The sequence below is a fragment of the Anabrus simplex genome, chromosome 7 (genome assembly GCF_040414725.1).
Source record: "Anabrus simplex isolate iqAnaSimp1 chromosome 7, ASM4041472v1, whole genome shotgun sequence".
NCBI classification, from domain to species: Eukaryota; Metazoa; Arthropoda; class Insecta; order Orthoptera; family Tettigoniidae; genus Anabrus; species Anabrus simplex.
In genome coordinates, this window is record NC_090271.1 from 120445132 (window position 1) to 120467196 (window position 22065).

A 22065-nucleotide genomic window follows, 5' to 3' on the forward strand; every position below is an offset into this window, starting at 1 on the left:
ATATTTCTGGAAGGAGTAAAAATCGAATCAGCTTCCCACTTAAAGTACCTCGGAAGCAGAATCTTGAAAGACAACACTATTAGGCAGGAAATACTCAGCAGGACACAGAAAGCATCAAACTTCTACAGTCAAGTTAGAAATCTTCTCTGGGACTGGAAAAATACCACAAAAAGCGAAAACAACCATGTACCACACTTACTTCGTTCCAATCCCAATGTACGGTTTAGAGACAAAACGAAGACTTCAGTAGAATCCAAGCAACTGAAATGAGATTCATTAGAATCATGAACCAAACTACCAGAAAGGACAAGATCAGAAATGAAGTGAATAGGAAAGTAGCTGGTATTGAGGTTCCCATTACCAGTGTCATAAAGAAATGCAGACTTCAGTGGCATGGGCACATAATGAGAATGAACAGGGAAAGAACTGCCAGAAAATACTGTAACCTTAAACTCATAGGAAGAAGACCAAAAAAAAAAAAAAAAAAAAACCACCACGCTGGATAGAGACTAAGATCAGATGTGGAGGAGAGAGGACACAAATAGAAGGATGTACTGGAAGAGAAAATGTATGAAGACAGAAAGAGATGGCGAGCACTTGTACACCACACCCGTGAAACTGGAGTTGGGAAATGATGATGATGATGATGATGATGATGATGATTATGATAAAACTCTTTGACCAATTAGGTAAGGATAGCATCGCAGCTGCGCTTAACGCACTAGCTTCGCACTTGTTTCCAAAATCAAACACGTCGGACACACATATTAACATCAATGCACCTTCTACTTCCAATATTCCATAATCACACGCTTGTTTTATAAACATACTTGTGTCTTAATTATTGCCATTATAGGCTTGTTGCATAATGTACTATTATATTATAGCTTTAAGATGTATCCAATATCAAAATGTACTTTGTATACATGCATTTAATCTCATGGAGGAATAAATATACTACTATACTGTATCGTCCATTATGTTATTTTGAGAAAATAGCTCCCATGCCTGGTTGCATCGCGCATTTCTATCTACGAAATGTCAATGTAAAATTTGTCACAAATGAAACATAATAATTGCTTTTACTTAAATGAAGTGAAAAATCTGCGGTAAATTAAGAAATACCGTCATTATTAGAGAAATATGAATGCATACTTAAGGTCTGCAGACCGGACTCCTTTATGTTGTATTCCGCTGCTGGTGCCGTCTTTTGTTAATTTCTTGAGGTCCAGGGCTAGCACCGAGGAATGGGATAATTGCTTTTACTTAAATGAAGTGAAAATCTGCGGTAACTTAAGAAATACCGTCGTTATTAGAGAAATACATAAGGCTTGTTGACAGGACTCCTTTATGTCGTATTCCGCTGCTGGTGCCGTCTTTTGTTAATTTCTTGAGGTCCAGGGCTAGCACTGAGGAATGGGAGCGCTATGTCTCTGGATTCTTGTTATCTTTGTCCATATGACTAGTGGCCAGTTCAAACAGCAAAATGGGGGTCAACAGCATTCACGATGTTATTTCGTTCTTCAATGAGGCAAATGACCATGTTATAGTGATGTGGATGGAACTCTATGGAAAAACAACTAAGGACGCATTCAACAACTTGGTGCTGCACATTACAGAGAAATATCTTATGTACCACAAAAAAGTATTATTGTTGAAAGAAAAATAGCACGATCCCTGGACCAATAAATATTTTTCATTTTTGTTTGAATGAAAATAGCATGATCACTGGACCAGTAAATCACCAGTCTACAGAATTCTTCTTATGTACATTGGCCATAGCTTTTTGTCGCCTATTAAATCTTGCATATCGTGATACACTTCAGGAAATTATGCCATTGACAACTGAAGCAATGAAACGAAAGCAAAGAACTTCAGTGAACACAGACATCACACACAAAATTGTTGAAAGTGTAAGACAAACAAAAGACATGTGTGTTACTGTGAGCGTAGCACCAAAGGTATTTGTAAAGTAGTAAAGTAGGTGTATATAATATTCTCCAAAAATAAAATATTTCTTCATTTACCACAGATTTTAGACTTCAACTGTGTAAAAGCAATTATTATGTTCCATTTGTGACTAATTTTACAGTGACATTTCATAGATAGGAATGCGCGACGTAACCCCCATGCCTGTAAAGAGGTATGAATATTTCCAGCCTCCCCTTTAGGTCCTGGTAAATGAATGACCCTATTTCACCCCTAGTAAGATCACATTTATTAGCACAATGAATATTTCAAAGGGTTTCACCATCTCCTATTTCTGAGTACTCTGATTCTTCAATCTCCGTCACATGAGCACTTTAACTTTATCATCTTCTACGTGTTCTTCTTCTCAATCTACACTCATTCTGGGTGGAGGCGGTAGAATAACACTCACTGTAGCCCCTGCCTGTTGTAAGAGGTGACTAAAAGGGGTCCCAGGGGCTCTCTACTTGGAAATGTGAGTTGGCGACCATGGGCCCTTTAGCTGAGTCCTGGCATTGCTTCTACTTACTTGTGCCAGGATCCTCACTTTTATCTATCCTATTCGACCTCTCCTGGTCAACACCTGTTCTTTTCCAACCATGATGCTATTAGGTTCCAAGGACTAGGGAGTCTTTCTATTCATGCCCTTCGTGGCCCTTGTCTTTCTTTGGCCGATATCTTTATTTTTTTAAGTGTCGGACCCCTTCAATTTTTTCCCTCTGATTGGTGGTAACAGAGTATGCTTGCCCAGTTGTACTTACTCTTAAAACAGTAATAACCATCATCACCTTCTCAATCTACAGTCAGCTCAGTATCTTCATCAGGTTCACCTTCACTTCCATCAAAATGAAGCTGACAAGCAAAAACTTGCGCCCTTAACAAAGTCATTCTGATCAAATTCATTTTCCACACTTTATTAATTCTTTCCTCTTTGCTGCTATCCATTATGTTAGTAAATGGAAAAGACCCAGACAAAATCATACTATGCACTGAATCGAACACATGAAAGACAGTCAAACTCACACGGAAAGATCACAGCAAGAGTTGCGCGCAGAGATTAATTCTACATTGAAGATGAGACCCAACAATAACACTTACCACAGAGACTGAGTCTGAGGTAAAAATAAGCAATAAAACAAGCACACTTGCGAGTTGGTCAAGTTCACACTTCCCTACAAACAAAATAAGCAAATTGTGGAGATTTTCTCTGCGGTGCACTATCTTCCTGGTTAAAAACACAGAATATATACTTTTAAGGGAAAGAACAAACATGCAAAACTGTACAGCACACCGAAAGCTTATAATTTCATAAAAGGAAGTCTTTAACAGTCCTGTTTGATTATACTGCCTCGTTTTATCACCGCCATGTTTTGCAGATGTCACAGCAACAAAAATTCGGCCAATGATATGTCGTCTTGCCATAGTCTTATCAATCACAATCAAACCATCCATATGACTGATTTTGTTTTCTTCTTTGGTTGTCATCTTCATTTTTATCTTGGGATCCTAAACTGATAATGTCTTCATCACTTAATTCATACTGTTCATCGTCTTTCATCCATTCATTAACATTGGTGTTCATCACTTCTTCTGTAACTGGTTGTTGGTTAGTGTTTGTGTTGTGCACTCACTCAGTCTGATACCAATTAGAAGTCAATGGCTGGACTTGAGCCATGAAACAATGGAATTGTTTGGCGCCGATGGAAACATGATCATCATTTAATTTTTTTTTTCTTGGTTGGTCTCAGATAACAAGGAACCTTGGTAGGTCGAGACACAGATAATGTGAAACTCTACTGTAATTATGGTTGCAGAGAACACAATATGAGAGATAGGCTTCATATCAGGAGGATATCATTTCTGCTAATTTCACAAATAATAGAACCTACTTTGATAAGTAAATGGGATATACAATTCACCTATAGTATTTACTTTCCAAAAGAGTAAAGAAATTTTTTTAAACACATATAATAAAATGCATTTATTTAAGATGATTCATTTCATTCTTCATTACAACTTTATTTACTCTTAACAATAATAGTGTGGTATATCCACATTGTACTTCCGGGTATTTACATCAAATCTTATATTAAATACAGTTCTACAACAAAAATATATGCAATACTTTGTACATGAAACTGCAGGGGTTGGTTTGCACCAGGGTTGCCAGGTATCCCGAGTTTCCTGGTGAAAACCTGACTCCCGATTAAAGCCAGTCGAGATTAATAAAACTCCTGATTACCCCATAGAAAATATTTCACATACTCTGCTTTTAATTGTTTGTCCATTAGAAGAATATTTCACATAATTTAGTCCTTTCTTTGAATGCCCATTACAAGCTAATCGATGGTGATATAAAAACTGTGCTCACAATACAGTACTCCCTCAAGCTCTACAACATGAATTGAAGCATGTTACGTAATTTGTTTCCCACTCAATAGCTTTTGCAAACCAGTAAGGTAGGATGTAGTATTTGATTTTATTTTGAAATGATATATTTTAGGTTGTATGTATTATTGCACATTTTCAGAAAATATCTAGATATCATATAATTGTAATTTGACGAAGTTAATGTCTTACATTATTCAGAGCATTAGAAATGAGTTTCTACACTGACCTTGGCTGGCGATGATACTGCATATGTTGGCAACACTCCAGCCGACCCAAGTGGGATGCAATGCTGTTAAAGTGATGGTTGGGGGGAGATGGTCATTAGCTCGAGAGTCTTAAGATGCTTACTATAAAGGAGCAAATGTTTTTGGTGGAGTGGGTTTTCCAATAAGGTGACAAATTAAACCTGAGTACCTGAAAAGAATTTGGAGCTGTGGCGCCGTATTCAATACTCCAAGGAGCAGTAAACCGCCAATTGTAACGGAAGAGAAACTTTTGGATATTTCTCACAGGCTCTTGAAATTCAGTTTAAATTCATATGGAAATTGGCATAGCAGACTGGTGTATCTGTCTTCACAGCGCACAAAACAGCACGAAAGAAGCTAAATCTTTACCTATACATTTTCTGTCATTCAGGAGTTGAAGTTAGCAGATGCAGAGATGAAGATTCTTTTACTGGGAGTGATCCCTAAGGTTTGTTAATCATCATGTGTTCCAATTAACTGGTTACAAAAACAGTCAAAATACCCAACTCTGGACATCTTAAAAGTCACATACAAATCGTGAAACAACTTTGTTCTCATAAGATTGGCATGTGGATATCAATCTTATGTATACAAATTATTGGGCCTATGTTTTTTAACAGCATAATAGATTCAGAAGTTTACCGTAATGAAATCTTGCACCTGTTCATTGCGGAATTGAATGAAACAGGAAACATGGGCCCCATTCTTCCACATGACGGAGCTACAGCTCATATTTCCAATCGCTCCATGTAATTTTTAAGTGATATATTCAGGGAACAAATAATTTGATGACGGCTCTGGCCACCACTTAGTCCCGATTTGTCACCTCCTGACTTTTTTTTCCAGGGGTGCTGCCAAGTCCTCAGTTTACCAGTCTACTCCCAGAACAAATGAGGAATTAAACGTAGCCATAACAAATTTTGTGAACTGTGTGCTTGTGAAACATCAATTAAAGTTTTTGATAATGAGTGAAAACATGCTGCCGTATGCTTGGAACTTCGTTGTAAACATTTTCAACATCTGCTGTGAACCTGGTAAGTGTACAACAATCATTAGGCTTGCAATTCACTCCTTTTAAAGTTGCTTTGTTAGCAGTCTATCTTTGTTACAGAACCGTTGTGCTTATAATCTCTCTTGTGATTCACCGTGTTCTCTCAAGCTGTCCACTCACATCTGACCCTGAGCAGACACTGCTGCCACTTGAACTGTGCACTCAGAAAGGCCGCAACTGAACTGCTTGATGCGGAGAGCCTTCTAACACACTGTATAAGGGTTATATATAGGTTTTGTAAAGTCAATTTTGTGTAGAAAAAAATCCTGATTTCAATCATAAAAACCTGGAAAGCCTGGTTTACATGTTGACTATTTTGCAAAAACTGTCTTAAAAGCAGAGATTTTTAAAATCAGAGAGTGCATCAATTTCAGTCTTCAAAGTTATGCAAAATATTATACACAAAGATTAACTTGCTGCAAGACATTATCTATGACAGAAATAATATAATCAGTGGAAATTTGGACACTATGCCAAACTGAACATTTAAAAATACAGTATTAACTAGTTTTTGTATCTTAAATATTCTATCTGATGTTTTGTGTATGCATACTCTTAAAATCAAGGTAAACATACAACACATTACCAAAAAATAATGTGATATTCATAGCGTACACTTATAAACATTTGTAAATGAAAGTTCAATTCTTACAAGTTACATACAATATTAAATATGGCACGACATACTTCAACTCATGTCATATCTTGGCCTTGAACTTTCTGTGAAGTGAAGTCTTCAATGTGCATTTCAGTTGTATCTATGAAAACAAAGATCATAATGTATAAATAGCAAGAAACCAGCAAGAAATAAAATACCTTCTAAAATAATGCACATATGCATGTTGCATATGAGCAATTAAGGCTAAAGGCAACATGCTGAAACTTGATTTGGGCAGTGATGATGAGACTTGGGTAATCGAGTATTCAAGTGGGTATGGGTTACTGTTACGAAGGTTACTGGAAGTGAAAATACCTGGGTACCTGTTAAATCAGGAATGGAAATCAGAAAAACTGTTAAACAAGGAATCAGTCACACTCGATGATAAGTTGCATCCATGTATTCCCAACAATGCATTTCATTTCCTTCCCTCCTGTAATATGGCTTCTCTCGCTAAACATAGATCTCTGTACCTAGAGAATGTCAATTTACTTGTTTTTTACATACAAATCGAGTTCTCCAAAAGCATAAATTGAGGGTTATATTTTGTGTAGGGCCTATTTCTTAATTTAAAATATATATGTAGTATGATTTTAAACAACACCCAGGAGACTGGAGTGGAACATTGATGATGATGATGATGATGATGATGATGATGATGATGATGATGATGATGATGATGATGATGTATAATTTTAGTAAAATTAATCTGGCTTGTTTACAGTGTGTTTAGAAATAGTCAACTCAACTTCTCAACAGTTTCATAAACTTGTTGGAATCTTTAAGAATTGGCCCATAATGGTTTATTTTTGTTGACAAAAAATGTAATGTGCAGCTATCAGATTTAAGTGCAGGTCTAAATAATAAAATTTTGAGTAGAACTTATCCTGAAGACTAAATACATAGTCTATAATTAAAATGCAATTATTCCAACTCATTCACGGGGGACGATGACGATAACACATACTTATTCCCGATTAGGAAATTCCCCCTTTTCAAACTTGTGGACACCCAGGAGAGAAATATAAACAAAGTATTTTATATTGGTATTCATATGTCAATTATAGGTCATAGACATTACATAGGGTGCAATTTATTTTAGAATAAATTTTACTCTGTCACTTTTTGAGTTAATATACAAATGTCAAAATAAGTGGTATTTACTTATCATCATCATTATCATAGATCGCAAAACTGTAATGAACAACTACCCATGTAATGCAAGAATCAGGTCCCCAGGTAACATGGATACCGCTTCTGGGGCCGATGACTTAGATGTTAGGCCCCTCTAAACAACAAGCATTGATACCGCTTCTTAATCCCGAGTACCAAGGTGTTATCTGAACGTACTGGGTAACATTCAGGTACCCAAGTACCCAGGTATCACTAACCATAGATCCTGGATATTGATAACTTGAGTGCTCCAAGTCAAGATAAGGGATCACAGGCATGTGTCCTGAACAAAGTTTGGAAGTACATGAGGCAGTCAGCTCACCAGACTACGAATCAGTCGCACTTGTATTATGACACAGTTAAAATGCTAGAGCTCATCAGGAAGAATAGGCACTAATGTACTGTTTAAATTGGGTACAATGTCTGTAGTCTCATACTCTGGCCACAGTAAAACTCACAAGAGAACTGTACTTTACAATAAAATAAAATTTACAAGCCAATCTCTTAATAGTAAACAGCATGGTAATAGTCGTAGGAACACAATTTTACCACTGTTTCAAAAAACAAAACAAGAGTTTGGGCCCAAAATTTAACAAACTATGGAAAGGAAAACTCCATTTAAACTTATGGTTGATGCTAGAAATTTAGGAAAATTCATTAAAAAAACCAAGTGAAAAGACAGTTGATGAGAGTGTTTATTCCTCATGTTTAAGATGACACATTACTGCAACTAGATTTGTGGAGTGGACAGATTGATTAAGACATTTTTAATAACTCCAAAATAAAGATGATTTTAAACAATAAAATGTGATGGAATAATGAATTAATTTATCAATTTCAATAGTTTGCATGAACATGAGAATGTGTCAGTACAGAATTTTTACTTTCAAACGTATAATATCAACATGAACTCCCTACTGGCATTAATCCTGGTAGTGATGCAATTTTTGTATATGGGAACTGCATCATTACTGTAGCCCAACTTATTTCTAAGCTTAATAAGAGGAAATGCTCCATGCAAGTCCATTGAAATTATCCTCTTCAGTGTATCATTCCCAAGAGGCATTAGTGGGAAGCCAAGAATGGGTAGTTAAGATGCCGGGGATGTGTATCTGCACATCCGCTTCTCAGAATACACCATAAATATGAAAAAGTGTCAAGAAAGGTGGAATTTGGACCCAAGGGCCTTGGTGTGTTAATCTATCTTTAGGAGATTTGGACTTGCCTAATTATATAAGACAGATTAGTTTATTCTGATGAAATAGGTAACATCACAATATGGGTGAGTGATTACCAAATATCTGGTACGATATCTGGTTTATTTAATAAGTCAATATGAGGAGATTTACCTATCATGTTTAGGTAAACCGTGTTTGCGTTTCATTTTCTTATTGTGTAAACTCTGTAATTTCTTAACATTATGCCATTTTTATTATTATTTCAAGTTTTAATCAGGTTATGGTGGCTTATAAGCATGATGTTCGAATTTCAAAATGTCTGATATCTTCATGTAATTTAGTCTTGTGACCTAATTTTTCCATTGTGATTTATTATTTACTCCATTAGGATTACTTTTGATTTTATTCCTTTCCGCAAATTTTTCCTTTTATTGACGTTACTGGCAAAGGTGATTGTAAGGAGACGACTGTTATAATAGCTTCTTGGGAAAAGTTCATTTATCCAGTCTGCCCTAGGGCAAGAAAATTATAACTGGGAAGAGACTGCAGATTGAATCAGACAAGCTGGTGAGAACGTGCTTGGAAGATCATCGGTTAAGGTGAAAGACAACAAAGAGACCTGGTGGTGACAACCTGAACTGCACGAGAAAATCAAAGCCAAAAAAAGAAGCAAAGAAAATATGGGATACATCTAGAAGGGATGAGTAGCAGAACCTGTATAGAGGCGCAAAGAAGCCCGAAAAGCTGTGGTACTAACAAACCACAATGCTTATTCTGATATGAGCACAAAACAGAGCAAGGATAGAAGAAGATATTTGGAATTATGAAATGGAGAGAGAAAAGTTCAAGGGATTTGTACCAGTCAAAACAGAAAAAGGATAAACATGGTCAACTCCTGACGAAGGAACTGGACATCTTACAAAGATGGAAGGAGTATTTCCAGAAACTGACGAAAAAGAGTTTGAGAGGACAGACCGAACAGTCATGCCAAAGCTCGAAAAACTTGTGAACATAGTGGACAGAAATTAAATGAATCAGGCATTATCAAAAATAAAGAAGGGGAAATCTGTTGGCCCTGACAACATACCCACTGAAGGGAAACCTTCGGCAATATTGGAGTACATTTCCTTGTGCAGTAGCTACAGAGGGATCAGGCTGATGAGCCACACAATGAACGTGTTCAAGAAAGTCCTTAAAAGAAGGATCAGGAATGAAGTTATAAGTGAAGAACATTTTAGCTTCATGTCTGGACGAGGAATGATGACAAATGCTATCTTTAGCCTGTGTCAGATGGTGGAACGTTACTGCGAAGGACGGAAAGTGCTGCATATGTGTTCATCGACTTGGAGAAAGCATATGGCAGGGTTCTACGACAGGAGATATGGCACTTCTTGTGGGATAAAAGAGTGCCAAAGAAGTGCAACAGGGTAATCCAAGATATGTACACTACCAGCAGTACATATGTAAGGTGCAGGACTGGAGAAACAAAAAGTTTCAGAGTAGAAGTCCGACTCCATTAGGATCCACTACTTTGTGCCATCCTTATGGACTCAAAATCAGAAGGGACCCAATCAAAAGCCCATGGACTATGATGTATTCAGCTGACATTGTATTGTGTGCTGAATCATCTGGAGGAATGGATAATCATTGGAAAAATGGAGTTCTGCACCAGAGAGTAGAGGCATGAGACTGAGTAAGATAAAAACTGAATACATGCCATGTGGAGAAACTGGACTGGTACATCTCCAAGAGAAAGTTGTGCCAGTGACAGAAACCTTCAGCTATCTGGGCTCAATGGTGCACAATGTTGGTGAAATAGGTTTTGAGATCAGCAGAAGAGTCCAGTCTGGAGAGCGGCTATGGGAGACCTGAGTGACAAGAGCATACTACCAAACCTCTAGGGTTTTGTTTATAAGAGTATGATTCGTCCTGACTTTACTGAAAAATCATAAGTTGTCACCCTGACTTGACATATTATGGTTTGGGAACAGTGCCAATGACAAACGCCTCTGAAAGAAAGCTGGAGGTGGCAGAAATGAAAATGTTGCAATGGACACGCAGCGTGTCAAGGAAGACACGATACAAGAGTCAAGACTAAGATTGTTTGGCCATGTCATGACGAGAGGAAGTGATTTTGTGGGAAGACTTTTAGATATGCCTTTTCCCGGGAACAGAAGAAGAGGTAGGCCACATAGGAGATCGAAGGTCACCGTCATCTTGGATCTCAAAGAACTGGAGTTGAAGGACCTAGTATTCAATAGAAATGAATGGAGGAAACAGATCCACATCAGCGACCCTGTGTGTCAGCAGGACTAATCCTGTTCGAGAAGAAGAGGTGAGAAAGTTTACAGTAAATGTTAAATTCATTACGCATTACACTTTAGTAAAAACGTATTTCCAATACTGAATAATCATATTTTCTCCCTTGTTTTAACCTTGTTATTTATTATTTCCAAAAAAATTGAGGTGATTCATGAACATTCATTTTTGGTTTGATGTATTTTCATATTGTTCATGGCATTGAATTATGTATATCCTTGCCTTTACTCCTTCCGTTCCAGTCTTGGGACTTGATTGTTGCCTCTTTCTGTTGTGATGGCTTTATCTATTGTGTGGGGGCGTGGCAATGATTTATCTGATGTGATACTATTAGTTTAAATCCATATAATTTGGGGTATTTAAATCTAACTTATGATTTTAGGTCTTTTAATAAATCATTTTCTGATTTTATTCATGTTATCCTGCTAGTTTGGATTTAATGAATTCTGATACAAGACAAAAGTCATTCAAGTTAAAATTCTATCCAGAGCATTCAAACAAAATTGGTGAATGGTTTGAAAGGAATTTTTACTGAAAATCAAAGAAAGATACTCACAAACCAGCGAAAACGTGTTAATTGGACTGATGAAGACATATCTGCGGATTTTACTTTAAGATATCTAGGGAAGAAAACTTACAATTATATGAGACAAAAACTGCATTACCCTCTGCCTGGACTTTTACCGCTGGAAAAATGACTTCAAAATTGACATGTGAAAGGGGAGTGGAATGCTGTAAGATACTCTGCATATGACGAAGATTGCTGCTGCCACGTATAAAGACCACGAGAAAATTGCAGTCCTCCAGTTTGACGAAATGCGCGTTAAAAGTCCTTTCGAATAGGACCCCTTGAAGGATGAAATTATAGGCCACAGTTCACAATTGCAAGCTGTGATGGTGAGAGGACTGTTCAAGAATTGGAAGGAAGTAATCTATGCTGATTTTGATAAAAAGATGACAAAAGACATACTAGACAATTTGATTTCTCATCTTTTGGTAATGGGATAGGAAGTAATGGCATGTGTCTGTGAGATGGGCACAGCAAGTCAAGGCTTGTGGAAAGCATATGGAAGCAATGAAACAAAAACATGGTTTTTTAACCAAAGGATGTCAGAAAAAGTGTACTTCTTTGCAGATACCCCTCACTTGTTGAAACTAATTAGGAACTGGTTTCTCGACACCAGCTTCGAATTTTCTGATGGTAAAGTTGTCTCGAAGGAACCTGTGAAAGCCCTGGTTAAGAATGACAGCCACAAAATTAAAGTCAGTCATCTAAACTGTAGGGGCACAGAAAGGATGAACGTAAGAAAAACTGCAGAATTAATGTCACATAGTGTAGCTACAGCATTATGTCATCTCAAATTAGGAGATGATGCAACTGTTGCTGAAAGCACGAGTAAATTCATTGAAATTATTAATAATTGGTACGATCTCATGAATTCTTACAGTCCGGCAATTTCTGAAGTCCCTAGCAAAAATGTGTATGGTCTTCAGTTAAAACAAGACAAAATTTTAGACAAAATGTGTGGTCTTATTACCAGTATGACCTGCAAGGGGAAAAATGTTAAGCATGTGTTCCAGAAAGCTATCCTTGTGACTATCTCCTCCTTGAAATATCCGACCTCAGAAGTTCAGAATCTAGGAATGAAGTACATTTTAATCCAATGACTAAACCAAGATTCACTGGAGAATTTGTTTTCCCAGATCCGTTCTTGAGGAGGATTATCCAACCACCCTACACTGCTGAACGCTCTTTATTGTCTTCGGATGATTATTCTCAGAAATAATGCCAGTAAAATGCAGAAACACAAGAACACGCAAACAGAAACCTCTGATGAATATCTCTCATCACAAATCCTGAGGAAATGCGGAATAACATGCCATGAATTAGAATATTCTCCTGCTGAAGGCTATTTTGAAGAAGGCAAATATGACACTGTTTGAACATTTGCCAGTGAAACTGACACTGAAATGAAGGTCGAAGGTTTGAATTACATTGCAGGTTGGATGGCTAAAAAACACGAAAGCACACTTAGGTTCCCAAACAGACATAGGAGGAACATACGACAATACGTATTGTTCAGGTACCTGGATTCAAAGTCTGTCATACGGTGGTCTTACAGAGCCGACAGCTGAGTGGTCACAAACTGTATGAGATATGGAGAAACGTTCTACCAAGGACTTACAGTCCGAAGAGGGTTGGGAGTAATACAGAACCTAGTTTCTTTAATATGTGCAAGTGATCTTAATTTAAGTAGTGATCTGGTAGCCACACTTGTAAAAATGAGGACATATGCTCGTATCAAATTTTTAAACTAACGTGAGGAAAAAGGAACAAAGTGGAAGCAAACGTCTCAACATTATGGAGGAAAAAGTCAAGAAGATAAAGAAAATGAAGAAACTTACCAGTTAAGGTAAGATTCACTTTATCATAATAGAACTGTCTGTTCGTTCTTTTGTTCGCTTGCTTGTTTATTGGTCATATGTAATGCTTTGTTTTGTTTAACTCAGAATACTTTATTGGATTTCAGTAGCGTAGTGTGGCCAATAAAATCCTATTAGCAATAACCACAGTCTTGTGACACGATTAGCTCTTGTATTGTACATTATTGTGTTTGTTATCTACTATTTACAGTCAGTTTGAGCAGGTATAGGGGGCACACGAGCTAATAATTGTATGGTTAATATCTATCACAATCATTAAATTCCTTTGGAAAGCACTCCCACGATCAGAGAGCAGGTATCTGTGTGACATCACGCTCGAATTACAGATGACCGCAAGCCAGCCGTTGTGGGTAACCTGTTATATACCTACCTTGTGCCAGAGCCACTTTCAAGACAATGAAAAAACTTAAATTGCAATGATGCTCTCAATTTAAAATTAGGCAACAAATGGTAAAATGTTACATTTGGTCAACATTACTTTATGGGGGTACCAAGCTCGATAGCTACAGTCACTTATTGGGAGATAGTGGGTTCGAACCTCACTGTTGGCAGCTCTGCAGATGGTTTACTGTGGTTTCCCATTTTCACACCAGCCAAATACCAGGGCTGTACTTTAATTAAGGCCACGGCTGCTTCTTTCCCACTTCTGGTCCTTTCCTATCCCATCGTTGTCATAAGACCTATCAGTGTCGGTGCAACATAAGGCAATTTGTAAAAGAAATTATTTTTTTATGGGGTTGAATACTGGCCTCTAATGCATGCAGATCACAATTAAATGGCTGGAAGCTCTTGAAATATGGCTGCACAGAAGAATGATGAAAATCTCTTGGGTTCAACATGTCACCAACAAAGGATTATTGACAAGAGTGAACAGTAAAAGAGAACTCCTGGCAGTCATTAAATGAAGGAAGATTGCCTACTTGGGCCATGTGCTGAATGGTGAGAAATACAATTTGTTACAACTTGTACTGAAAGGAAAAATCCTCAGACAATGGAGTAGAGGGAAGAGACGAATGACCTATCTCAACAACATCAAAGCATGGACAGGAACAACAAAATTTGAATAGCTGTAATGCATCGCAGAAAATCAAGATGCACTAGCTGTAGAGATAGCCAAACTCTGGAAGACTGGGCAAGCCACACAGAAAAAGAAGAAGAAATTTCATTGGAGAAGGCATATAGGAGATGCAGTCAGAAAGGAATTTCGGTCACTACACATAATACGGATGTTAAAAGGTGCAAGCAGGGGAATAAGATCTCAAATGGGATATGTTTCAGGGGTGTGGTACCCATATAAAGATTATTTGATACAAGAACTGAAGCAAGGTACAGAGATAAGCAGCTAGGTATGTATTATAATAATAAATGTTATTGATTTTTATGTCCCATTAAATACTGTTACGGTTTTCAGAGATGCCAAGGTGCCAGAATTTTGTCCCGCACGGGTTCTTTTACATGCCAGTACACCTACCGACATGAGGCTGTCTTTTTTAACGCCTTCAAATACAACTGGATTGAGCCTGGATCGAACCTGACAACTTGGGCTCAGAAGTCCAGCGCTCTACTCTCTGAGCTACTCAGTCCAGATAGGTATGTATGAGAGAACACAGAACCAATAGTAGTGTCAGGAGCATGCTAAGGAAACTTGGGTGGAAAAGTTGATCAGGAAGGTAGAATGAGATACTGGTAAGAAAATGTAAGAACTTGGTAAGAGACCACTGTATGAGTAATTTTAGATTTTGTCATGGTTTATGTAAAAATGTACAGCATACAGGGTGTATCAGAACTATACCGACAAAAAAAATCAGGAATGCTCTTCGTGTTCTGTTAAGAACAATAGTGCAATCAGACTGGCGGAGAAAATGAGGTTACTTTGTTACTTCCAGGCGTGCAATTCAAACCAACAAACTTGCCATCTTTGCTATGCCAGAGAGCCATCCACTGCCTGTTGCTGTGCATCAGAGGAGGGAAGAAGGGAAGGGAAAGATAGAGGTGATGCTCGGTGCAAATGCAAAAGGTTATTGTTCCTTTCGCATAGTCGCTTCCCAGCCCCAGTGGGCAGTATACAGTTCGTTGTGCACAAATTGACTTCTATGCGAACCCCCTAGAAAGGGAAGATGAACTTGTACCAAAAATACAGGCAGCTTTCCAGGCCGTTCACGATACACTACACATTCTGAACAGAGTCCTAAGGTCACTACTACACCGTTAGGAACTGTGCACCGAAGTAGGAGGGGGGTGGGGGCATATTGAACATCTACTGTAATCAAACCATTGGGAGTATTGTTTCCTTTTTTCAGCATTTCATTCGATTTACAATGTTGTGAGTGAAGGAATACACAATCATAGGGTGGCACTACTGCATCTTCGAACATGTTAAATAATAATAATAATAATAATAATAATAATAATAATAATAATAATAATAATAATAATAATAATAATAATAATAATAATAATAATAATTAAAAAAAAGAACATTACTGCGACCAACAGACAAGAGGGAAAACGATCTGGTGCGTTCCTTGACTGACAAGTGTGTCTTAATTACATTATGTTCCTATACTGTGTGTGCAGATATGTCTGTTTAATAAACAAACTGTGGATATTGCCTGTAAGAGACAAGGACAATCCTGCGTGAGTCGAACGAGGATACTTGTGCATACATGCAGAGCATTATCTTCTGTCTCCATCATACACCCCACTTTCCCTCCCTACCCTTCTCTTCCTTGAAGCATGGCAGCAGCTTGTGCTCTGACATAGCAAATATGGTGAGTTTGACAATTTGAATTGCGCACCCGGAAGTAACAAAGTAACCTGATTTTCTCGAAAAGAAACATTTTCTCCACCTATCAGTTGCTTATCATAACACGAAGAGCATCCCTGATTTTCTTGTTGGTATAGTTCTGATACACCCTGTATATTTTACATTAATTTGTTTCACTATCATTTCTGCTTTTATAATTCATGATTTTGCCAATTGGGAAAATGCATACATACATACATACATACATACATACATACATACATACATACATACATACATACATAGATACATACATACATACATACATACATACATACATACATACATACATACATACATACATACATACATATCCCCCGTCGTTCCATCTATACGATGGGTTGGCGAATTAAGCCCCTCCACCAACTTCTGTCTTTGTACTTTTCTCCTTCTTCAATGTTGTCCCAGTCCCCTCCTTGTTGCTGAATGTCGTTTTTCGCCATGTCTGTATATCGCATTCTTGGCCGCTTTCTTGGTCTTGAATATTTTAACTGCAGATCATACATTTTTCTGGGTATACGATCAGGATCCATCCATTGCATGTGACCATACCATTTGAGTCTACGCAGAGTTATGTTAACCTCAATTCTGCCAACCTCAGCCATGTCTGATGTTCTCATTGCGAATTTTATCTCGTCTTGTTTTGCCAACCAACGCTCGGACGAATCTCATTTCAGCTGCCTGAATCCTTGCTTCATCCTTTTTCCTCATAATCCAGGTCTCACTCCCATATGTCAAAATTGGCATGTAATAAGTCAGATAAATTGCTTGCTTGCATTTCAATGATACTTTAGCTGTTACTGTCCATGCATTGATCTGATCCTGAAGCTCCTTCTTGGAATCTCCACATATACTGATGTCATCAGCAAATAGCATGACTTTCATTTTGTTGTCACCAACGTTTTGGCATTCTTGTTGCTGAATCTCATTCATCATGGAAAAGAAGAGAAGAGGTGACAGAACTCCACCTTGACTTAGGCCCGTAGTTATTCTAAAGGGTTCCGTCATTCGTGATGGTGTTTTGACGCAACTACTGATGTCTTCATATAAATTCTCATTTCCTTTTATTATGCCATTATTGATTCCACCACTGTTTCTCAGCACTTCCCAGTCTTTGTCCCTGCTTACAGTATCAAAGGCCTTTTTGATATCCAGGAAGGCCAGCTAAAGGACCTTATTATGTTCATATTACTTCTGCATTAGCTGACGCAGTCCAAATATTGGATCAACTGTTGATATGCCTTTCCAGAATCCGTATTGTTCCTCTGATAACTTTAATTCTATCAATGGTCTTATTTTCCTTTCTAAAATCCTTACATACAGCTTTCCCACTTGGAAAGTTAATTTAATTCCTCTATAATTGGAACATTTCTTCCTGTCACATTTCTTAAAGAGTGGAATGATGATACCTTTTTTCCAATCTGCTGGTATCTGCCCATCCTTCCATATCTTGTGAAAAAGTCTATACATCCACTGCTTTCCTGCATCACCCATACCTTATCATTTCACCACACACTTAATCAATACCTGGAGATTTTCCTGTTTTGATGTATTTCCATGCGTATATCATTCCATGTCAGATCTGTTATAGTGTCTTCCATCATTCCATCATTAACTAATCTATCTAATGGAATGTTTGTGATATCATTCACATTGAACAGCTTATCAAAATAATTATTCCATTCTTCTTTGATCTCTCTGTCATCTGTAATGAGATACCCACTATCACTAGTCAGATACAGTAATTAGCCTGTTCTTTGTCCCTCCTATTCTTCATCATTCAATACAACATTTTTCTGTTGCCATCTACATCTTCATTTAGTTTATCACTCCATTCATTCAACCATTTTTCTCTTTCTGCTCTGACAACCTGCTTAGATTCTATTTTCGCCAAATTATAGAGTTCTTTGTTCTTATCTGTTTGACTTTTGAAATATTTTCTGTAGGCATTGTTCTTTTTAAGGACTCTGTCTCTTGTTTTATCATTCCACCACGGTGTCTCTTTCCATTTGCTTTTGCCATTTGTTCTTCCATACGTCTCCTCTGTTGTCTTGACCAAGCATTCCTTGAAATTTTTCCATTCTTCTTCAACTGTTGCAGTGTCTTTTTTTGGTATTCGCTGTTGGATTTTTTCTTGATATTCTGTGGCCTTCTCTTTATCCTTCAATTTCCATACCTTTAATTTCTTGTCCTGTATGATTCTTATTTCCTTCAACTTTTTATACCTGAAACAACTAACAAGAAGCCTATGATCACTGTCAAGAGACACACTTGGGATCACTTTTGTACTCTGTGGTGGGACAGAGAACTGGAACTAAGCATTGTGTGTTGTGAAAGTAATTATTGAGTTTGGAAATGTAAATTACTATTTACCCTTTATTTGAAAATTATTGATTATAGTGTTTCTTATTATGTGTACCATTTTATTTTTGGACAGAATGAACAGTGCAAGATGCAAGAAGTATTTTGGAGTGAGTTTTGTATTCAAATTTTATGTAACTAGAAAGAAATGTAATTTAGGGAAACCTCAAGAATGGAACTTATGAACTTTATTGTTAACATTGCAAGAGTGATTAAGTGATCTGTATATCAAGAACTGTATATTTGTAACATTTGAAAAATTTTGTAAGGTGCTTTAATTTTGAAGCATCCTATACCGCACGTGCGGTTACTGCTATTGAAACAGGTGTCGCAATAGGAATATTCGAGAAATTGCTAACTATCTTAATATGACCATATATGGTCATGCAATTGGATTGGCCAAAATAACGGGCTTTTAAATTGGCGAAAAGAACGAGAATCTAGTGGAATTTGTATTCTATTGGTTAATTGTGATCGGGCCATTTGCGGTCTTCTGTCGGCTTTCGGAGTATGATGCGAGTTCTTGGCGTCATTCCATCCGACCGCTGGAGCGAGCACTTGTGCTCGAGGGCTCCCCTCGGGAACCCTTCCCCTTCTTGGGGAGCTATTTCTATGCTACTTCCATGTTTTCTGATTACGTTTGATTTTATTTAATTATTTCTGAGTTTTGGTACTTTCTCGTCTAATGTAATTTTCAATGTTTTAATTTCAACGTGTCTGAGTTTGCCCTAGATTCCCGTTGTTTTTAATTTCAATTCTTTCACCCGCACACACTGTAATTCTGCATAATCCTACGATGTTAAAACTTGTGTTTCACTAAGTTACTTATGAATCTCGATTATGTCTTGATTTTGGTTTCGTGTATCTGTATCCTTTGTTAAATTTTTTTTAACATCCTTGGTTTTAATATGTTATGCAACTGCTAATCTGTAATTCTTTTATTTGTTTCCTTTGAAGTTGTATTTTGTTAATTTTAATATAGTTAAGCTCAAGGGTGATTCTTGAGAACCTTCTCTTCTCCATAACGTCATGCTATCCTGTGGACCTCAACAGGGCTCCTGCACGTTCCACATTCCTGTCCTTAGTCGTCGTTTATTAGGCCTGTAAGTTTTCCTTCACATATGGTTTGATTTTGCGTATTTATTATCTCCCGTCATGTTTCCAGGTGTTGATGTGTAATCACCACCGCTACTGTGTCATTTTACTATTTTCCTATTCATATTATTAAGGGTCAATATTATTATTTCCACGTTCATTTTTATCTATATTATTTATTATTTTTTGGGTTCAGATTTATTATTATTATTATTATTATTATTATTATTATTATTATTATTATTATTATTATTATTATTTTCATATTATTATTATTTTTATTTGTGTAGGCATTATTATCTCGAACCAACGCTACAACTTTCACATCCAGCAACATTTCTGGTATATGTTTATCTACCATATAATCAATGATGGACTCCTGTTGCCCATTCCATCCATATTTGGTGATTTTGTGACTTTTCTGTTTGTGATACCAGGTATTACCAATAACTATGTTATTTCTCAGACAGAAATCTAGGAGTCTGCTTCCCTCAGTGTTCCTTGGTCCCCATCCATGTGTGCCCATGATGCTCTCATAACTGTGCCTATCAGACCCTACTTGGGCATTCATGTCACCAATAACAATGGTTCCTTCACCTCTAACTTGCTCTTCCAAGGATTCTTCAAATAGGTCTTTCTCTGAACTATCACAACCTACTTGCAGGGCATAGCACTGAATGATACTAATGTTCTGGGTAGAGTTTTATTTTAGATTGACTTGGGATAATCCTGTCATATTTGAAGTTTATGTCTATTACATGCTGTTAATTGAATGGTCCATTATAACACTCACTCTTAGCTGAAATTCCTCCCGACCAATATAGATGGTAACCTTCTCCGAGTTCTTTTGACCCTTATCCCTTCCACTTGGTTTCACTCAGTCCTAGTATATTAATATTCCCAATTTTCATCAAATCAACACACACTTCTATTTTCCCTGTCAAAGTAATGATATTCAGAGTTGCTACTCTGATTGTGGTCGTTGTCTTGTAGGTTTTAGTTCTCTTGCTGGATCTTGATGGAGCATCGAGCGTTGAGCTCTCATTAATATCAATACCAGGAGAACTTGCGTCCTTATTGAGTTTGTTTAAACACTCTGAGGCTTCTTTTGGTTTTGAAAGCAATTGAAATTTCTCTCTTCCACTGACTTGCTAGGACTAACGTTTCAGTTGATTTTCTGACAAGGGTTGTCTCCTTAGCCTTTGGCAGTCTGCTGCCTCACTGCAAGGCAACAGCTGATGAGTTTATGTGTCATTTCCTATACAAAGGTCTCATCTAACCTTCTAAGGGAAAACTCCTACCCCCGTAACTGTTGGTTTTCCCCTAGTTTGTCGGGTTTGGTATCGGCCGCCCAACCTTCGGCCAGACAGTCGCAGGTAGTACCGTCTACTGTCACATATGTTAGCAGAGTCTTTATTGACCTGACCTGAAGGGAAAATACTCCTTTTGCAAAATAAATATTTTTGACTTGACTGATTGAACGACTGATTTAGGGTCATGGGCCAATAATGCAATCAATCACATTACTTATGAGCCACATGTTTCAAGAGTATATATTGTCCAATATGTCATATAGCAAGCAGTTTACTTTGGATATTTCTTATTTTTTGTGCAAAGTTCATTTCAAATTGATCAGTAGTTCAAAAACCTACATCCATAGTTTTAAGAGCAGATTTTTAATACCAACACTGGTTTTAAAATTTGTAAGTCTACTATGGCTTTATTAAAATTGAAGAATCTGTTTTGAATTTCTTGTAGTTTGTTTCTGATGATAGAATTTCCATTTGCCAAAGCTTGTAAGGTATATCTCTGGGCAGATTCATCTTCTTCTTCTTATTATTATTCTTATAGCACATTTCCCACATCCTAGTGGGGTCATAGGAGTGCACTATTGCATGAAATAAATTTAATGGTTAAAAGCCCATACTGACAATGTTAAATATATTTAAGAGAAATTTCACCTTTTCAATACCTTAAAAAATGTATTTACTTATTAAAATACAATTGAATTATAGTGGAATATGTTTCGTCCCTTCTTTTGGGACATCTTCAGCCACTTATTGGATAAATATCACTCCAAAACACAAAAGACATATATCAAGTTCAAATTTAACACAGTTCGATGCTCAGTCCAATCATAAATATTTTGTAATGCTGATGTTGGTATTTTCCATTAAAATCTTTGGAAGCAAAGTCTTGATAGTAGTAAACAGTCAAAAGGTCCCATGAGGGGCTATGGAGTTAATACAATTTCACAATTTACAGTAGCTGACAAAACTGTGCCTTTAAAAACAATGATGTTATATAATGTTCTAGGATGAACAATATGTTAATTGTGGCTGATTTTTATAAAATAGTCCATAGTAAAAAAATCC

General features: G+C 37.1%; 1 protein-coding gene across 3 annotated transcripts in view; it reads right to left on the reverse strand.

The window, feature by feature from the left end:
- Nucleotides 1-3951: 3951 nt before the first annotated feature.
- The window catches only part of LOC136877339 (BRCA2-interacting transcriptional repressor EMSY), a 261181-nt gene continuing 243067 nt past the window's right edge, over nt 3952-22065 (reverse strand). For all 3 annotated transcript variants that reach the window (XM_067151291.2, XM_067151292.2, XM_067151290.2), the window contains one exon: nt 3952-6413. In XM_067151291.2, the coding sequence (XP_067007392.1) occupies nt 6349-6413 (65 nt within the window). In that variant the 3' untranslated portion in view covers nt 3952-6348. The remainder of the gene's footprint in view (nt 6414-22065) is intronic.